The 11,977-nt window shown below is 42.1% G+C and overlaps 1 protein-coding gene across 12 annotated transcripts in view; it reads right to left on the bottom strand.

Moving 5' to 3' along the window:
• The window catches only part of FOXP1 (forkhead box P1), a 622,410-nt gene that overhangs the window by 18,642 nt on the left and 591,791 nt on the right, over window positions 1-11,977 (bottom strand). For 8 of the 12 annotated variants that reach the window (XR_011250843.1, XR_011250844.1, XM_069561641.1 and 5 more), the window contains 3 exons: window positions 2,487-2,688; window positions 2,303-2,382; window positions 1,602-1,703 (listed from right to left, as the gene is read on the bottom strand). Coding sequence is in view for 10 of the 12 variants with exons in the window: in XM_069561641.1 (XP_069417742.1) it covers window positions 1,602-1,703; window positions 2,303-2,382; window positions 2,487-2,688 (384 nt within the window). In the remaining 2 variants the exon portion in view is untranslated. The remainder of the gene's footprint in view (window positions 1-1,601; window positions 1,704-2,302; window positions 2,383-2,486; window positions 2,689-11,977) is intronic. The other 4 variants (XM_069561643.1, XM_069561651.1, XM_069561650.1 and 1 more) reach the window with 1 other exon arrangement.

Here is an 11,977-nt window from a genome sequence, read left to right as displayed (position 1 = left end):
ATCTACTGTTCTACAGTAAGTATCAAGATGTACAAACTGGAAAAGTCGTGTCTGAAAAACAGGACTGCTCTAGAACTGTCTATATTGTACAGCCATGTAAATTAAGATGTTAGGTCAAAACTTAAGTTTCTGCTTTTGAAGACTGTACATCCAAGCACAAGCAACTGGAAATAGAGAATTTCCCCGAAAAGGTGAGTGAGCTCTTCCCAGTCATCATTTTACCTGGCATTTTATCTTTTGTGTAAGATTGCAGCACAAATAGGACATGGAGAGAAAAGTGTATGTATTTATGAATCATTAAATACTTCACCTAGGACTGTTTATATGAATGGCACTTTTTCTGGCACTTTACAGAAATGAAAAAGTTAAATCTGAAGATTTGAGCCTAAATATCACATTCGACACTGGTAACTATTTTAAAATCTGATTATTTGCTATTTATAAAAGGTAATTAGAAGAAAACGTCTGCTTCATGTTTATACTTCCTAAATTCTGAAAAGCATTCATAGCTGAAGATTATTTTGTATCTTCTCTTCCTTAGGGCAGGCTGAAGAAGAGAAAGGAATGTTTTGAACCAAGTTCCTTCAGCGCCCATGTGTCTTAATAGAAAAAAGGTACATTGGGTCATTATTCATAACTGTAAGTGTGAAGAATTAATTCTATGGTTATATTCATTTTGTTTTAAAAATGCTAATTTATGACAAATGTAGTAGAGGAAATGTATTTTCCATGTTTGATTTCCTCCCATATAAAGTTAATAAGTAGCAAGGAAAACTTCTAGTTCAAGCAAAGCATGTTTTATTTGCACCCTATAACAAACCCCTATCATCTTTATAATAAAACCATGTAAAATATTTGCATTTTAAATATTTCTAAATGTCTTAGAATTGGGGGATTATAACAACTCTAAATATTAACTATGCAAAAATAATTAATCTCCAATAGTACCTGCCCCTTTTTCTATAGCAAAAATATATTATTAAAACAGAAATTATAGTGAGGAAATCCAAAAATTGCTGACAGCTTAATCTAATACAATGCAATCAATGCTAACATAATCTATACACTAACTGTGAAACTTGGATTGAGGACTGTTGTGTGGTCACAAGTCTTGCTGGGGGCATCCCACTTGGAGCTATGGATGATTTGTCTAGAGCAAATGGTATCAGTCAAGTCATATATTTCATAATTACTTTTCTTCCCCACAGTTAAATGAATATCTGAGTCTCTTTTACCTGATCATTTTTCCACGTTACTAACGGCTAACGAAAAAAGTTATCTATGCAGTCTCTGCAGAAATAAATACTGATGCTAGCTAAAGACCTCAAGGCATGAGGTTTGTGTACACAAGACAACTTCCTTCACATTCCAACCAGAGAGAGACAGACAAATTTGGTCCATCTGATGCAAAAGTAAGGCAGTCTTCCAGCCTAGCATTTTTAACGCCACAGTAATTATTTTCTCAATCCAATATTCCTACAAATTAGACTCTCTGAATGTATCAAAACAATATTACTGTAACTTACAAGACGTTACCAACAACAAATTCTCCCCTGTAAATGGCAAGATCCAAGACTAAACAGACCTGCAACAAAGCTTACCTTCCACGTGGCAGCATTACGTCGGAAGTAAGCAAACATTCGTGTGAACCAGTTATAGATTTCATTTAGTGTTAGCTGCTTTTCTGGAGATTCGAGAATGGCCTGTGAAGCGAACGTAACAGAAAAAGATAATTTATGACCAAATCAGCACAACTGTCATTATACAATTTTTGGAAAATAGGAAACAATTGTGATGCCGAGCTAAAGCCTGAGAAAGGTTTCACGAAATGATCTAAGATGAATGGCTCTATTTACCAGTTCAATAGCAAAATTCAAAATGGAATTATCCAATTGTTTTGAGTTTTTATTTCTGTTTCCGTACAGAAATATTAATTTATTAGTCATTCATAAAGCTGAATCAAAGAGAAATGCAAAACATTTCACTAGCTGATTAAAGCTCAGTAATTATTTAGAGCTCAGATTAATTCTAGGGATCAGAGATTACTGTAGCTTGTGATAATTGACTTGCCATCTTTAAACAGGCTCATTTTCACTGTTGTGTGAAATGAATTTCCTAATAATCACATCGTATTGTAATACTTAATCAAAAGCAATTATATTATATATTGCAGTTTTAAAAAACCTTATAGAAAAGGTTTTAGCATGCTTGCATACTAAACGGTTTTAAATCTACTTCATCAATATATCCCTGTACACATATACCTTCTGATGCAATTTCACAAACTGCATTGTCTACTTACCTGCCTAATTAAAGATGCATATGTAAATGGTGGTCTAACTTCTGCGTTCTTATAAAATTCTTGGTTCTGCGCAATATCTGCTAAATAAGAATCATTGTCCTATTAATTATCACTTTTTACAAACAGGCTGGTCAACAAGCACTGCTGATTACAACTCTACGTGAGGCAAAAATAGAGGATCTACCTGAAGAGATGGGCACGTTGTATTTGTCTGAGTACCGCCTGCGGATGGGGCCCACCGTGTGCATGCTGGTGGTGGTGATGACGGAGGGGCCTTGGGTGACGGGAGTGATGGGGGCAGTGGGGGTCGTAGGAGTATGAGGTAAGCTCTGTGGAGAAGCCTCTGACGCAGACTTGGAGAGGGTGACACTGGATACCAGATTCAGCTGTGAGGAAAGGAAGAATGCTTAGAAGAGCCACCGAGAATGCACCGAGATCCAGCGGGAAAGACACGGGGAGGGCTGGCCAGAGTTAAGCCTCTAAGTAGATGTTTATCGCCAGCTGAAACAGAAGGGGACTTCCCATGTAAAAGCTGTTTATTAAAATTTCTAGCATCCTTTCCTATGATTCTTTTCATTGTAGTTGATTTATAGGTACACAGCTAAGTGATTTGGAGAAGGCAATGGCACCCCACTCCAGTACTCCTGCTTGGAAAATCCCATGGATGGAGGAGCCTGGTAGGCTGCAGTCCATGGGGTTGCTGAGGGTCAGACACGACTGAGTGACTTCCCTTTCACTTTTCGCTTTCATGCATTGGAGAAGGAAATGGCAACCCACTCCAGTGTTCTTGCCTGGAGAATTCCCAGGGATGGGAGAGCCTGGTGGGCTGCCGTCTATGGGATCGCACAGAGTTGGACACAACTGAAGTGACTTAGCAGCAGTAGCAGGTAAGTGATTCAGATCCACACACATATCCTTTTTCAGATTCTTTCCACATATAGGTTATTAAATATCTCTTGCAATGTTCTCCTTTCCTATTGCTGAAAGTTTTTTTCCAAAGACATTTAACTAAGTATTTACAGACACAAAAGGGGTTGCTTAGCCTGGTGAGTGTGAGAAATTCTGGGTCATGATGTTTCTTTAATCACAACTTCACACCCCTCTTTTATAGCCTACTATGCCTCGTAAACCTCAAAGAGGGAGATAGAGTCCTTGTAGCCCCACCAACACTGATGTTTCAGGAAACACCAGTTGAGATGATACAATGGTATTGACCTGAGCTCTGTGACAAACCTTTCTGAATTGGGCTAGTACAACAGAGAAACTATTTTTCCTCACTCTCAAAAAAAGTCACAATTTTATTTAAACAGCCACGTGCTACCAGTGGCTACACCACACTGGGACTGCAGAAGGGCCTGGCCCATGACCTATTAAAAGAGTGGAACCAATCCACTAGACATTCATTTAGCTCCATCAGTTGGCAGAGAGTCCTCTTTGAAAGCTTTATGTGTCATCTTCATTAAACTCTTATCCAATGCAGGACTGGAATCCATTCGTTTAAAACAAACATGGCATAGGAGAGATCTGGAACTATCAAAAATAAAATCTCATTTTTTTCCCTCTAGTTTCAAATGTGTAGTAACAAAATGGAGTAATCCAGTGCTTCAGGTAAAGAAATACCTACTAGTTATTTGCAGTAGCATGGGGGAAGACAAACGAGTCCTGTTTGGGGCCTTCCTTCCTATTACCTGTTTTGCCTTTGCCTTGAAGTGTTTCTCTTAATAATACTGGAAATATAAGCCTGTCCTCCCCCAACCTTCCAAAAATCTGCTTGCTACTGAAACACTGTATCTGGCTCCACTGAAGAACTTGGTTGTTTTCGACACAGTTCTTGCTGTTTACTCAGACGTGCTCTCTCAGAAACCTGCAGCTACCTCCAATCCAAAAAAGTTTAGCAGAGCAGGATTACTTGGTATCAAAGTGGAGCAGGAGCCTGTGGTCCTCACTCCCACCCACCATGTCCTTGCCTGTCTGTGGAAAAGCCTTAGCCAAGGAATAAGCTTCATCCGAGAAGTGAGAACACACAGAAGAAACAAAGGAAAACAGGGGAGACCCGATCGTAACACTGTAGCCACTAAGCACAGGCCCAGACCTTTAGTCCCTCAAGGGCTATAGATAATATTCTGAGCCATGTCCTGCAAGCTGTTTGCAGATACTGAAATCCCCACCAGGCAGGAGAAGGTTACATGATGAGCAGAATGTAGCCACGACAGAAGCTGCCACAATCCCAAGAAGTGGCCTCAAGGAAATGGGAACTGACCGACCCTGGGAATCAAGATTAACTACTGAAGACAATCAAGATGACGCTGGGCAGACCACCGATGACCAACTTCAAGATGACCGTCAGAGCTGACTGCGCTGTTTCTGCATGTAGCCCCCTCCGTCGGTCTAAAGCTTTTTCTTGCCCCCTGATTATCAGTGGAGGGAGTTGGCCTTTGGACAAGCGCCTCCCCTCACTCCCCGTTGCTGACATCCAAAATAAAGCAAACTTTCCTTTCCGCCCACCTGGCCAATTTACTGGCCTTTGAGTGGTGAGCAGCTAGATCTGGGTTCACTAACGGTATCAGTATCTGCCTGAAACCAAATTTTGAATCACTTAACAAATTAAGTCTGTTTCACCACTGTAAGAGTCCTAACTCCAAAGCATTATTTATAGAAACTGTTAAAAATTAGATTCCTCTGAGATCTAATCAAAGAACAGATAAAAACAGAGTTCCAATTTGTTAGGAAGACTCAACCTTTCTCATGCCCTAGTAATGAGAAAAATAAAATACTGTTGAGGAAATACTGACAGAAAAAGATAAACATGGTGCTGGAAACTGAATGCTGGGTGAGGCTTTGGGTTGGGTTTTCCTTTTTATTCCTCCCTTGAAATGCTGGCTCAGCCAACATCAGACACACCCCTCCCAGCTCCACCCAATTCCTACCCCAGGCTCCCCTATACCTGATAAGAGCAAGCTATGGAGATGGCACCATCCTTAGGGATCCCCCGGCAAGCTGGGCAGACGCTGGGAGCTCTTTTTCACCAATGCTGGCAACTTCTGGACACACATTTGCAGCCCAAGTGCTAAAAGTCTTGTGGAGCACTCACAGGCTAGAACTGTTCTGGGGGTCACGGGGGAAGGCTGGGGCGACCACCTCTTCACCTTGGGCCCTACTCACTGACCAAGCAGAGGAACAGTGTATCTAAACATCCAGCAGCCCAAGCAACCAGTCTAATGCTCATGAATACACAACTTGTAAAAACCAGATGCTGTTAGGCCTAAGAGTATCCAAATGCCCAGGCAAGTCATGGGTGCCATCTGTAAACACAATGTGGAAAACCCCTTGCCACTGCCTGGTTTCACTGAAATTCTCACACCATCACGAATACTTGAGATGTTACGCTCGTATTTTACAGAGAAGCAGACAGGGGCTCATCAGAGATTAAATAACTTGCCCATATTCACCATCTGGACTCAAAATCAAATACACACTTGTGATTCTAGGCCCTTTGTATAATATTCTCCTTCTGCCCAGATAATGGGAAAGATAAACATGAACCAGGTTCCTTTTTCAACATGCTCATTTTTGGAAAGGACCTGGGGATTAGCTTTTATTCCTGCTTATAAATGGCATTCAATAAATATTTCCGAGCAGACGACGGCAATGGAAACTGCAATGACCAGAACAGGGACAGAGCAGACGACTGCTGCCCTTGGAGGGCTTACCGTCAAATGCAGACCCTGATGAAAGGAAGACAGGCATAACAATCATAAAGCAATTCCGAGAACCCACTCTGCTTTTGGCTTCTTGGCTGAAGAACACTACCCTAAACACCACAGTGCTCTTTAAAAGGTAATGAAAATGATAATATAAATACAATGTCCTCAAGAAATATGCATGGTCCTTTCCAGTTCTGTGAGGAAGATCAAGTCCACTGGGTTCTAGTTCACTGCCAAAAGCCCAAACTCACGGGAACATTCAGCAAGTGCAGGCCCATCTTTTGGGAGCTCACCTACAAGAATAGACAAGCCCCACAATATGGGTACGAAGTCATAAAACGTGAAAAGAATGTCATTCTTGCAGCTCTGGCAAAGGTCTTAAGACTTGGACTGTTTCTATCCCAAAAGCAACAGTAAAACAGAAAATCCCTCCCGGTTAGCACAATCCCTGACAACAGAGAGGCAGCTGAATTTTCTGGAGACTGTGAAACACAGGTAACCAGGGGAAATCAACACCAAGCCAGGAGAGAGCAGAGAGGGGATTTTTACCAGGCTTGACAAATGACACCGTGATTCACACCCACCGCTGGGCTGTCTCTAATAAGCCACAGAGGAAGCAGCCAATCTCGGCTAATTACCAGATAAAAATATATTGTAAGGACTCTCATTAGGAGACGCGGATGGAGGTGATCTAATGATTAAATGCTGCATTCAACTGACCCACCATCAATGCACACTAGTGCAAGACGTCACGGGAATATTTTGTAGAAACAGTGATTTTATTTCGAGGAGGGGAGGCAGTCATATTTGTAATGATGGCTATGAGGTAAACTAATTAAAAGACAGTTCGGAGAGGAAGAGGGTGGCTGAGAGCAGCTGTGGCCGTTCCAGAACCAAGTGCCAAGTCTCCATAGAGGAACTGCAGTCAAGTGGAAAATTTCTGCCTGACCTCTGCCCTTGCTATTAATTTGCAGGGAAACTAATGACACATATACATATTCCCACAAAATTGTTCTAATTGCTAATTTGCCAAAGGAACCCTGATTCCAAATTAAACACGACTGTAGCCTGTGAGGGAAGGAAGAACAAAAAGCTGTAAACTCCAAATAGAGGGGGCTTCGCCTCATGAAATCATTTGAAGGCTGAACCAACAAGTTAATGAAATGTCAACCTTGTCAAGTGTGATCGAAGTTTCTTAACTTTTAAACTCAGGCTGCATGATCACATGCTGGTCTCGAGGAGAAACCATCTCTGGGGAGGAAGGTCACTAGGGGGTGAGAAGATGGAGCTGGGGGAACGTTTCAAGACAGGTTCTGTGTTCAAACCAAACTTGCTCTTTTAATTAAGGTCTCTCTGAAAAACAGTGGACCCCTCCACCACCACCCCCAAATTAATTACAGACTTAGAAGAGCAAACTGGGAACAGTGAGAGATGTGCTATAATCTTGAAAGATTCATCTGAATTGTAAACTACTAGAGCTTAAAACATTCATCAATTAAAAATGAACGCACAAGTGCTTCGTTCTGACTGTAGCTCAGGTTGGAAGAGAGAATTTTTTCTTGGGGCCTAGAGCAGGAAGGGATGGGACTGGGAGGGTTTCTTTTCCTATTTTTCAGATTGTGTTCATTTTCTATTTAAAAAGAAGTTGCTATGTTTAGAAAAGTTAGTAACTCTGATATTTTCTACATGGCGAGTTTCCATCATGTGATGATTTCGGCAAAGATAATCTCTGAAACGCCAGCCAAAAGCTGAATTCTTATGTCACTTCAGATTGCCATAGGGTTTTATTTTATTTTTTAATTTCTGTCCACTTTCAACTCTCGGTTTTTCTTCCAGGACAGTTCCAGGGGGACTCTCCTAGAAATCTTACCCATCTAAACAACTGGGATCACATCAGCTGCCCAATACTCAATACTCTGCTGAGCCCCCCTGTGAAACAAAGATTTATCTTTTCGTTTTTAAACAGTAACCTCTGCTCTCTCTTTAAAAGACGGTGAGTCACTCCCATTTTTAAAAAAAATCAACGCACTGCTGATGTAAACCCAGGACAGAAACAGACTTGTCATAAGGATTCCCATCAGAATTCCTGTGTGTTTTTGTTTGTGTTCCTGCCTTGTTTCAGAACAGATTCTGAGAACAAAAGGCAAACCTGAAACCCAGACTCTGAGGGACCCGGCGCTCAGTAGGGACTCTTGTGCCCACTTGTTTTTCTGTTGCTGGTTTGACTGACCTGCTGACAGGTGAATTCTAGACACGAATCCCTTGTGTTCAGAGATGGCCTTTCTGAGGATGGAGGACCGGAGGGACGTTCCCAGACCTCGGGGTGGGGTAGATGGGTGTTGCTGGTCAGGGGGTGACCTTGAGCACAACTCCGTCTGCCTAGTCTCACCACTGCCTGAGATCTGGCCCCGTGCAGGACAGCGACTGAGAAGGCGATCGCCACTGACACCGAACCTCAGCACGGGGGGCTTCACGAGAAACCGTATATAAACACTGCTTGTTTTTGCAAATCTCTTTTTATGATGGCCTCAAATTACTTCTCCAACTCAACAGCCAGGCTGCAGCCAACAGCCCACAGGATCATCCATTTCATTAAGAGTTAAAGGAGCCCCCCTGCTTTTGGGGGGCCGGTGGGGGACACACACAGTTTTTATAGTAGCTAAGAACTACTTCCAAACAGTCCTAATTGCTATGGTTGGAGGAAAAGAGAATGTGTACAAAGGAAAATCTAATACTGCCTTTCGCTTCGAATAGCCAAGTTCCTGTGTTTTATAACATTTTCAGAAAGGAGATTCTACCTACACTGTAGTTACTTGCCCACCAAACCTGAAGGAATGTGGTTTCACCAGGGTTGGGAGCTGTTCTCTGGAGGGTAGGAATACCCTAAAGCTAAACCTACCTCTCATGTTCTCAAGATTATAAAATATGATTTACAGTATCTTCCTGACATTATGATAGTGAAAAAATCTTTTTCAAAACTCCTTAACAACTTAATCAAGTATTAATACAGACATGCTTCTCGGCGGTAGTGGTGGTTATTGTTTTATCCTCTGAGTGCGGCCTTCCTCCAAAGAAACATGTCAGGAAATTCTCCATGGAGTAAGCATGGAGACATTCGCCCTCAAGCAACCCACTGTGGTGTTTACCTCGAGAACATTACTGGTACTGAGTGTGGAACAAAAGAATATCACTCTCATTAGGACAGTTTACGATCCCTTGGTTTTTCACTTGTGCTTCTCCGAACATGGAAGAGAGATGAATCTTTGGAAACGCCCGCCTACAACACTCGTGGCCATTCTGGCCATATGACAGGCCCAGCTTTACACTGTGTAACTCCCGTGCTAGAATCTGCAGCTGCTCTGGTAAACACGGCCCAGCCTTACTAACACTGAAAGCTTATAAATAACATTAGAAATCAAAAGCTGCTTTTGGCTGACATCGGCTATTCTTTGCCTTCCTCCACTCTGATCTTCATCACAGACTTTCTTCTCCCGGTTCCCTTCCTCAAACACCTGCACCTATCTTAACCCCTCAGCAGGAAGCATGAAAGCTCATTTCCTTCTCCTTCCTCCCATTCCTCTTTTACGTCACATCTCAGATGGCACTGGTGCCATGGGGCTTCCTCACTCCCACTGCCAGGGACGGTGGTCCACACACTCCCGTGGAGCGCAGGTCTCCCACAAGACACACTTGGTGGCAGGGACGGGTCTGCCCTATTTTCCTACCCTATGTTTCCCAGTCCCACGTTCCATAAATATTCACTGATGCAATTACTTTGATTTTAAATTCAGAAATTCTCTTTACAAAAACAGTGTGCGCTGCAATTTGAGTCCTGGGTATGATTACAAAAGAAGAGGTTTTTGTCCTTTTAAAAGACGTTCAAGCAAGCAGGGAGAGATGCTGCAGGAGGCACCTGTGGAATAGGACGCCTGTGAACCCCTGTTCAGCTCACCTAGATGCTGCCCAGGGTGAGGGGTCAAGGTCAGACTCACGTCTAAAATCTTGGTACTCTCCCCAGATGAGAATATCCTCTGACAAGCCAAATGGGAACATGAGTTCCACGACAGGATCCAGCAAGCACGTCTAGGGGCTGATGTCAGAACAATCCAAGAAGGTTTTGGCAGTTTCTTTGATGCAGGGAAATGGGAACTGGCTGGGTGACTGGACACAGCAAATGACACTTACCACCCAAATGGCATTTAGTGAAAAGCAACGTTTACAGCAAAGCATTCTATCACTTAGTGACTAAGGATTTTAAAATAAACACCAAGTTCCTTTTAAACAGAAATGGAAAAAAGAAAAAAACTTAACAAACTTCCTGGCAAGACTCTAACATGAGCGTCCCCAGCAAGGGTTGGATCTGAATCCCAGGAACTGCTTCTTTCAAATCAGAGTCGAGGAGGATGCGCGTTTGAACATACACTGTGCGTTCTATTATTTCGGGAGGAATAAATTAATTACCGGCAAAGGGGAGTCTTTTACACCTTAGAACTGATCAGATAACCCTATATCCCTAAAGTTGAAAGAACTGAGGGTTTGCTCTGTGCCTGTGCCCCCTCCCCTTTTTACAGCAAGGAAGTAAAAAATGTGCGCAAAACACTACATGTCTCCCTTTTATAATTAATTTCCCAATGCCTCACCTATACATATTTTAATAATTCCTGATTTATAAGATGGTATCTATAATAAAATTTTCTATTTTCAAATAAATGAAAAGAAGGCAGGTTCTCTCTGGCAACAGAGTGTCACACAATATCTGCTTGTCAGGCACCAATTTTTACTTCTTACATGTAAGTTAAAGGATAAGGGATTTATAATGCTGCCTGTGAAAGGAGCCACTTTTCATACACAAATGTGATCTTTTTTTTTTCTTCCAAAGGGTAATACAACAGTACATTTACATAAACTAATCCAAACAATCTATGTATTTGACAATGGCAAACCTCACACAGGCGGCCTATTGTTGGTTTACATCTTGGAGTTCTTTATATTGGCTTGTAGCACTGCTCTAGCTGTCAAAGGTTTGACTTGGACTCCAAATAAATGGTTATAGAAGTGCTGTGCAGCGATATTGGACTTCTTTGCAAAAGAAAACCTGCTGTGTATGAATTCAAAAGCTATTAATTTTTCAGTCAAAAATATTCGTGCCTATTTCTTTTAATAAAGAAATACTGTGCTGAGCTACTAAGAGATAATGTTGACTAGTGGTAAAGAATTTTCAATAGAGCAGTTAAAAATAAATTTAGTAGGAGGTCCCCTTCCAAGTTATAATTTTCTAGCATGTAAAACATTTTTTCAAAATACTAATGAAGACAAACCTTCCTGCCCTGTACGTTTCCGCCAGGACAGCTCTTCCCTGTTCACTGGCTGCTTAACATGGGTCCTCACGGAGAATCCCAAGGGTCCCTTTGTGGCCTCTGGAAGCTTATATATATGGCGCTCCAGGCCTGCACCCAGCCCCATGATGGCTCGTGGAATGCCCCGTAGGGTGTCTCAATTCCTTTCCTGCTTTCATCCCCCCTCCTCTCACCAAGAAGCCTCATGATCCTAAACGAGTCCACTCCTAGAGTGCTGAGTCCTCATATTATTCTAATCCTCATATTTAATATCTAACCTCATATTCTGTTTTTAATTCACGGAGTAAGTCATCTCATTCTCTCCCTTGTCGCTGGGTTTAGAGACGCAAACCCTTTATCCTGGAGAAAACTATTTCCCTAATGAATGGAAACCATCTGAAGATGTCCAGAGAGTTCCAAGATGATCAGCTCCCCTTGCCACCAGCTCAAACCACTGAAGAACTCAGTGGGATCATGCAAGGATCTTACCAATTTGTTTTAGCGGGGTTCACATTATTCCTAGGAGCCTCATTAAAAGAAGGGGTTGATAGAAATAGCACCTACAGCACGGTTGACTAATGACACTCCACAATACCAAAAGGCCTTATTCTTTCTTTTGGGTGGCCTACACATTT

This window comes from Ovis canadensis, chromosome 19, assembly GCF_042477335.2.
Source record: "Ovis canadensis isolate MfBH-ARS-UI-01 breed Bighorn chromosome 19, ARS-UI_OviCan_v2, whole genome shotgun sequence".
Taxonomy (NCBI): domain Eukaryota; kingdom Metazoa; phylum Chordata; class Mammalia; order Artiodactyla; family Bovidae; genus Ovis; species Ovis canadensis.
The sequence above is the reverse complement of the archived record's forward strand: the minus strand, read 5'-3'. Positions and strand labels throughout refer to the sequence as shown.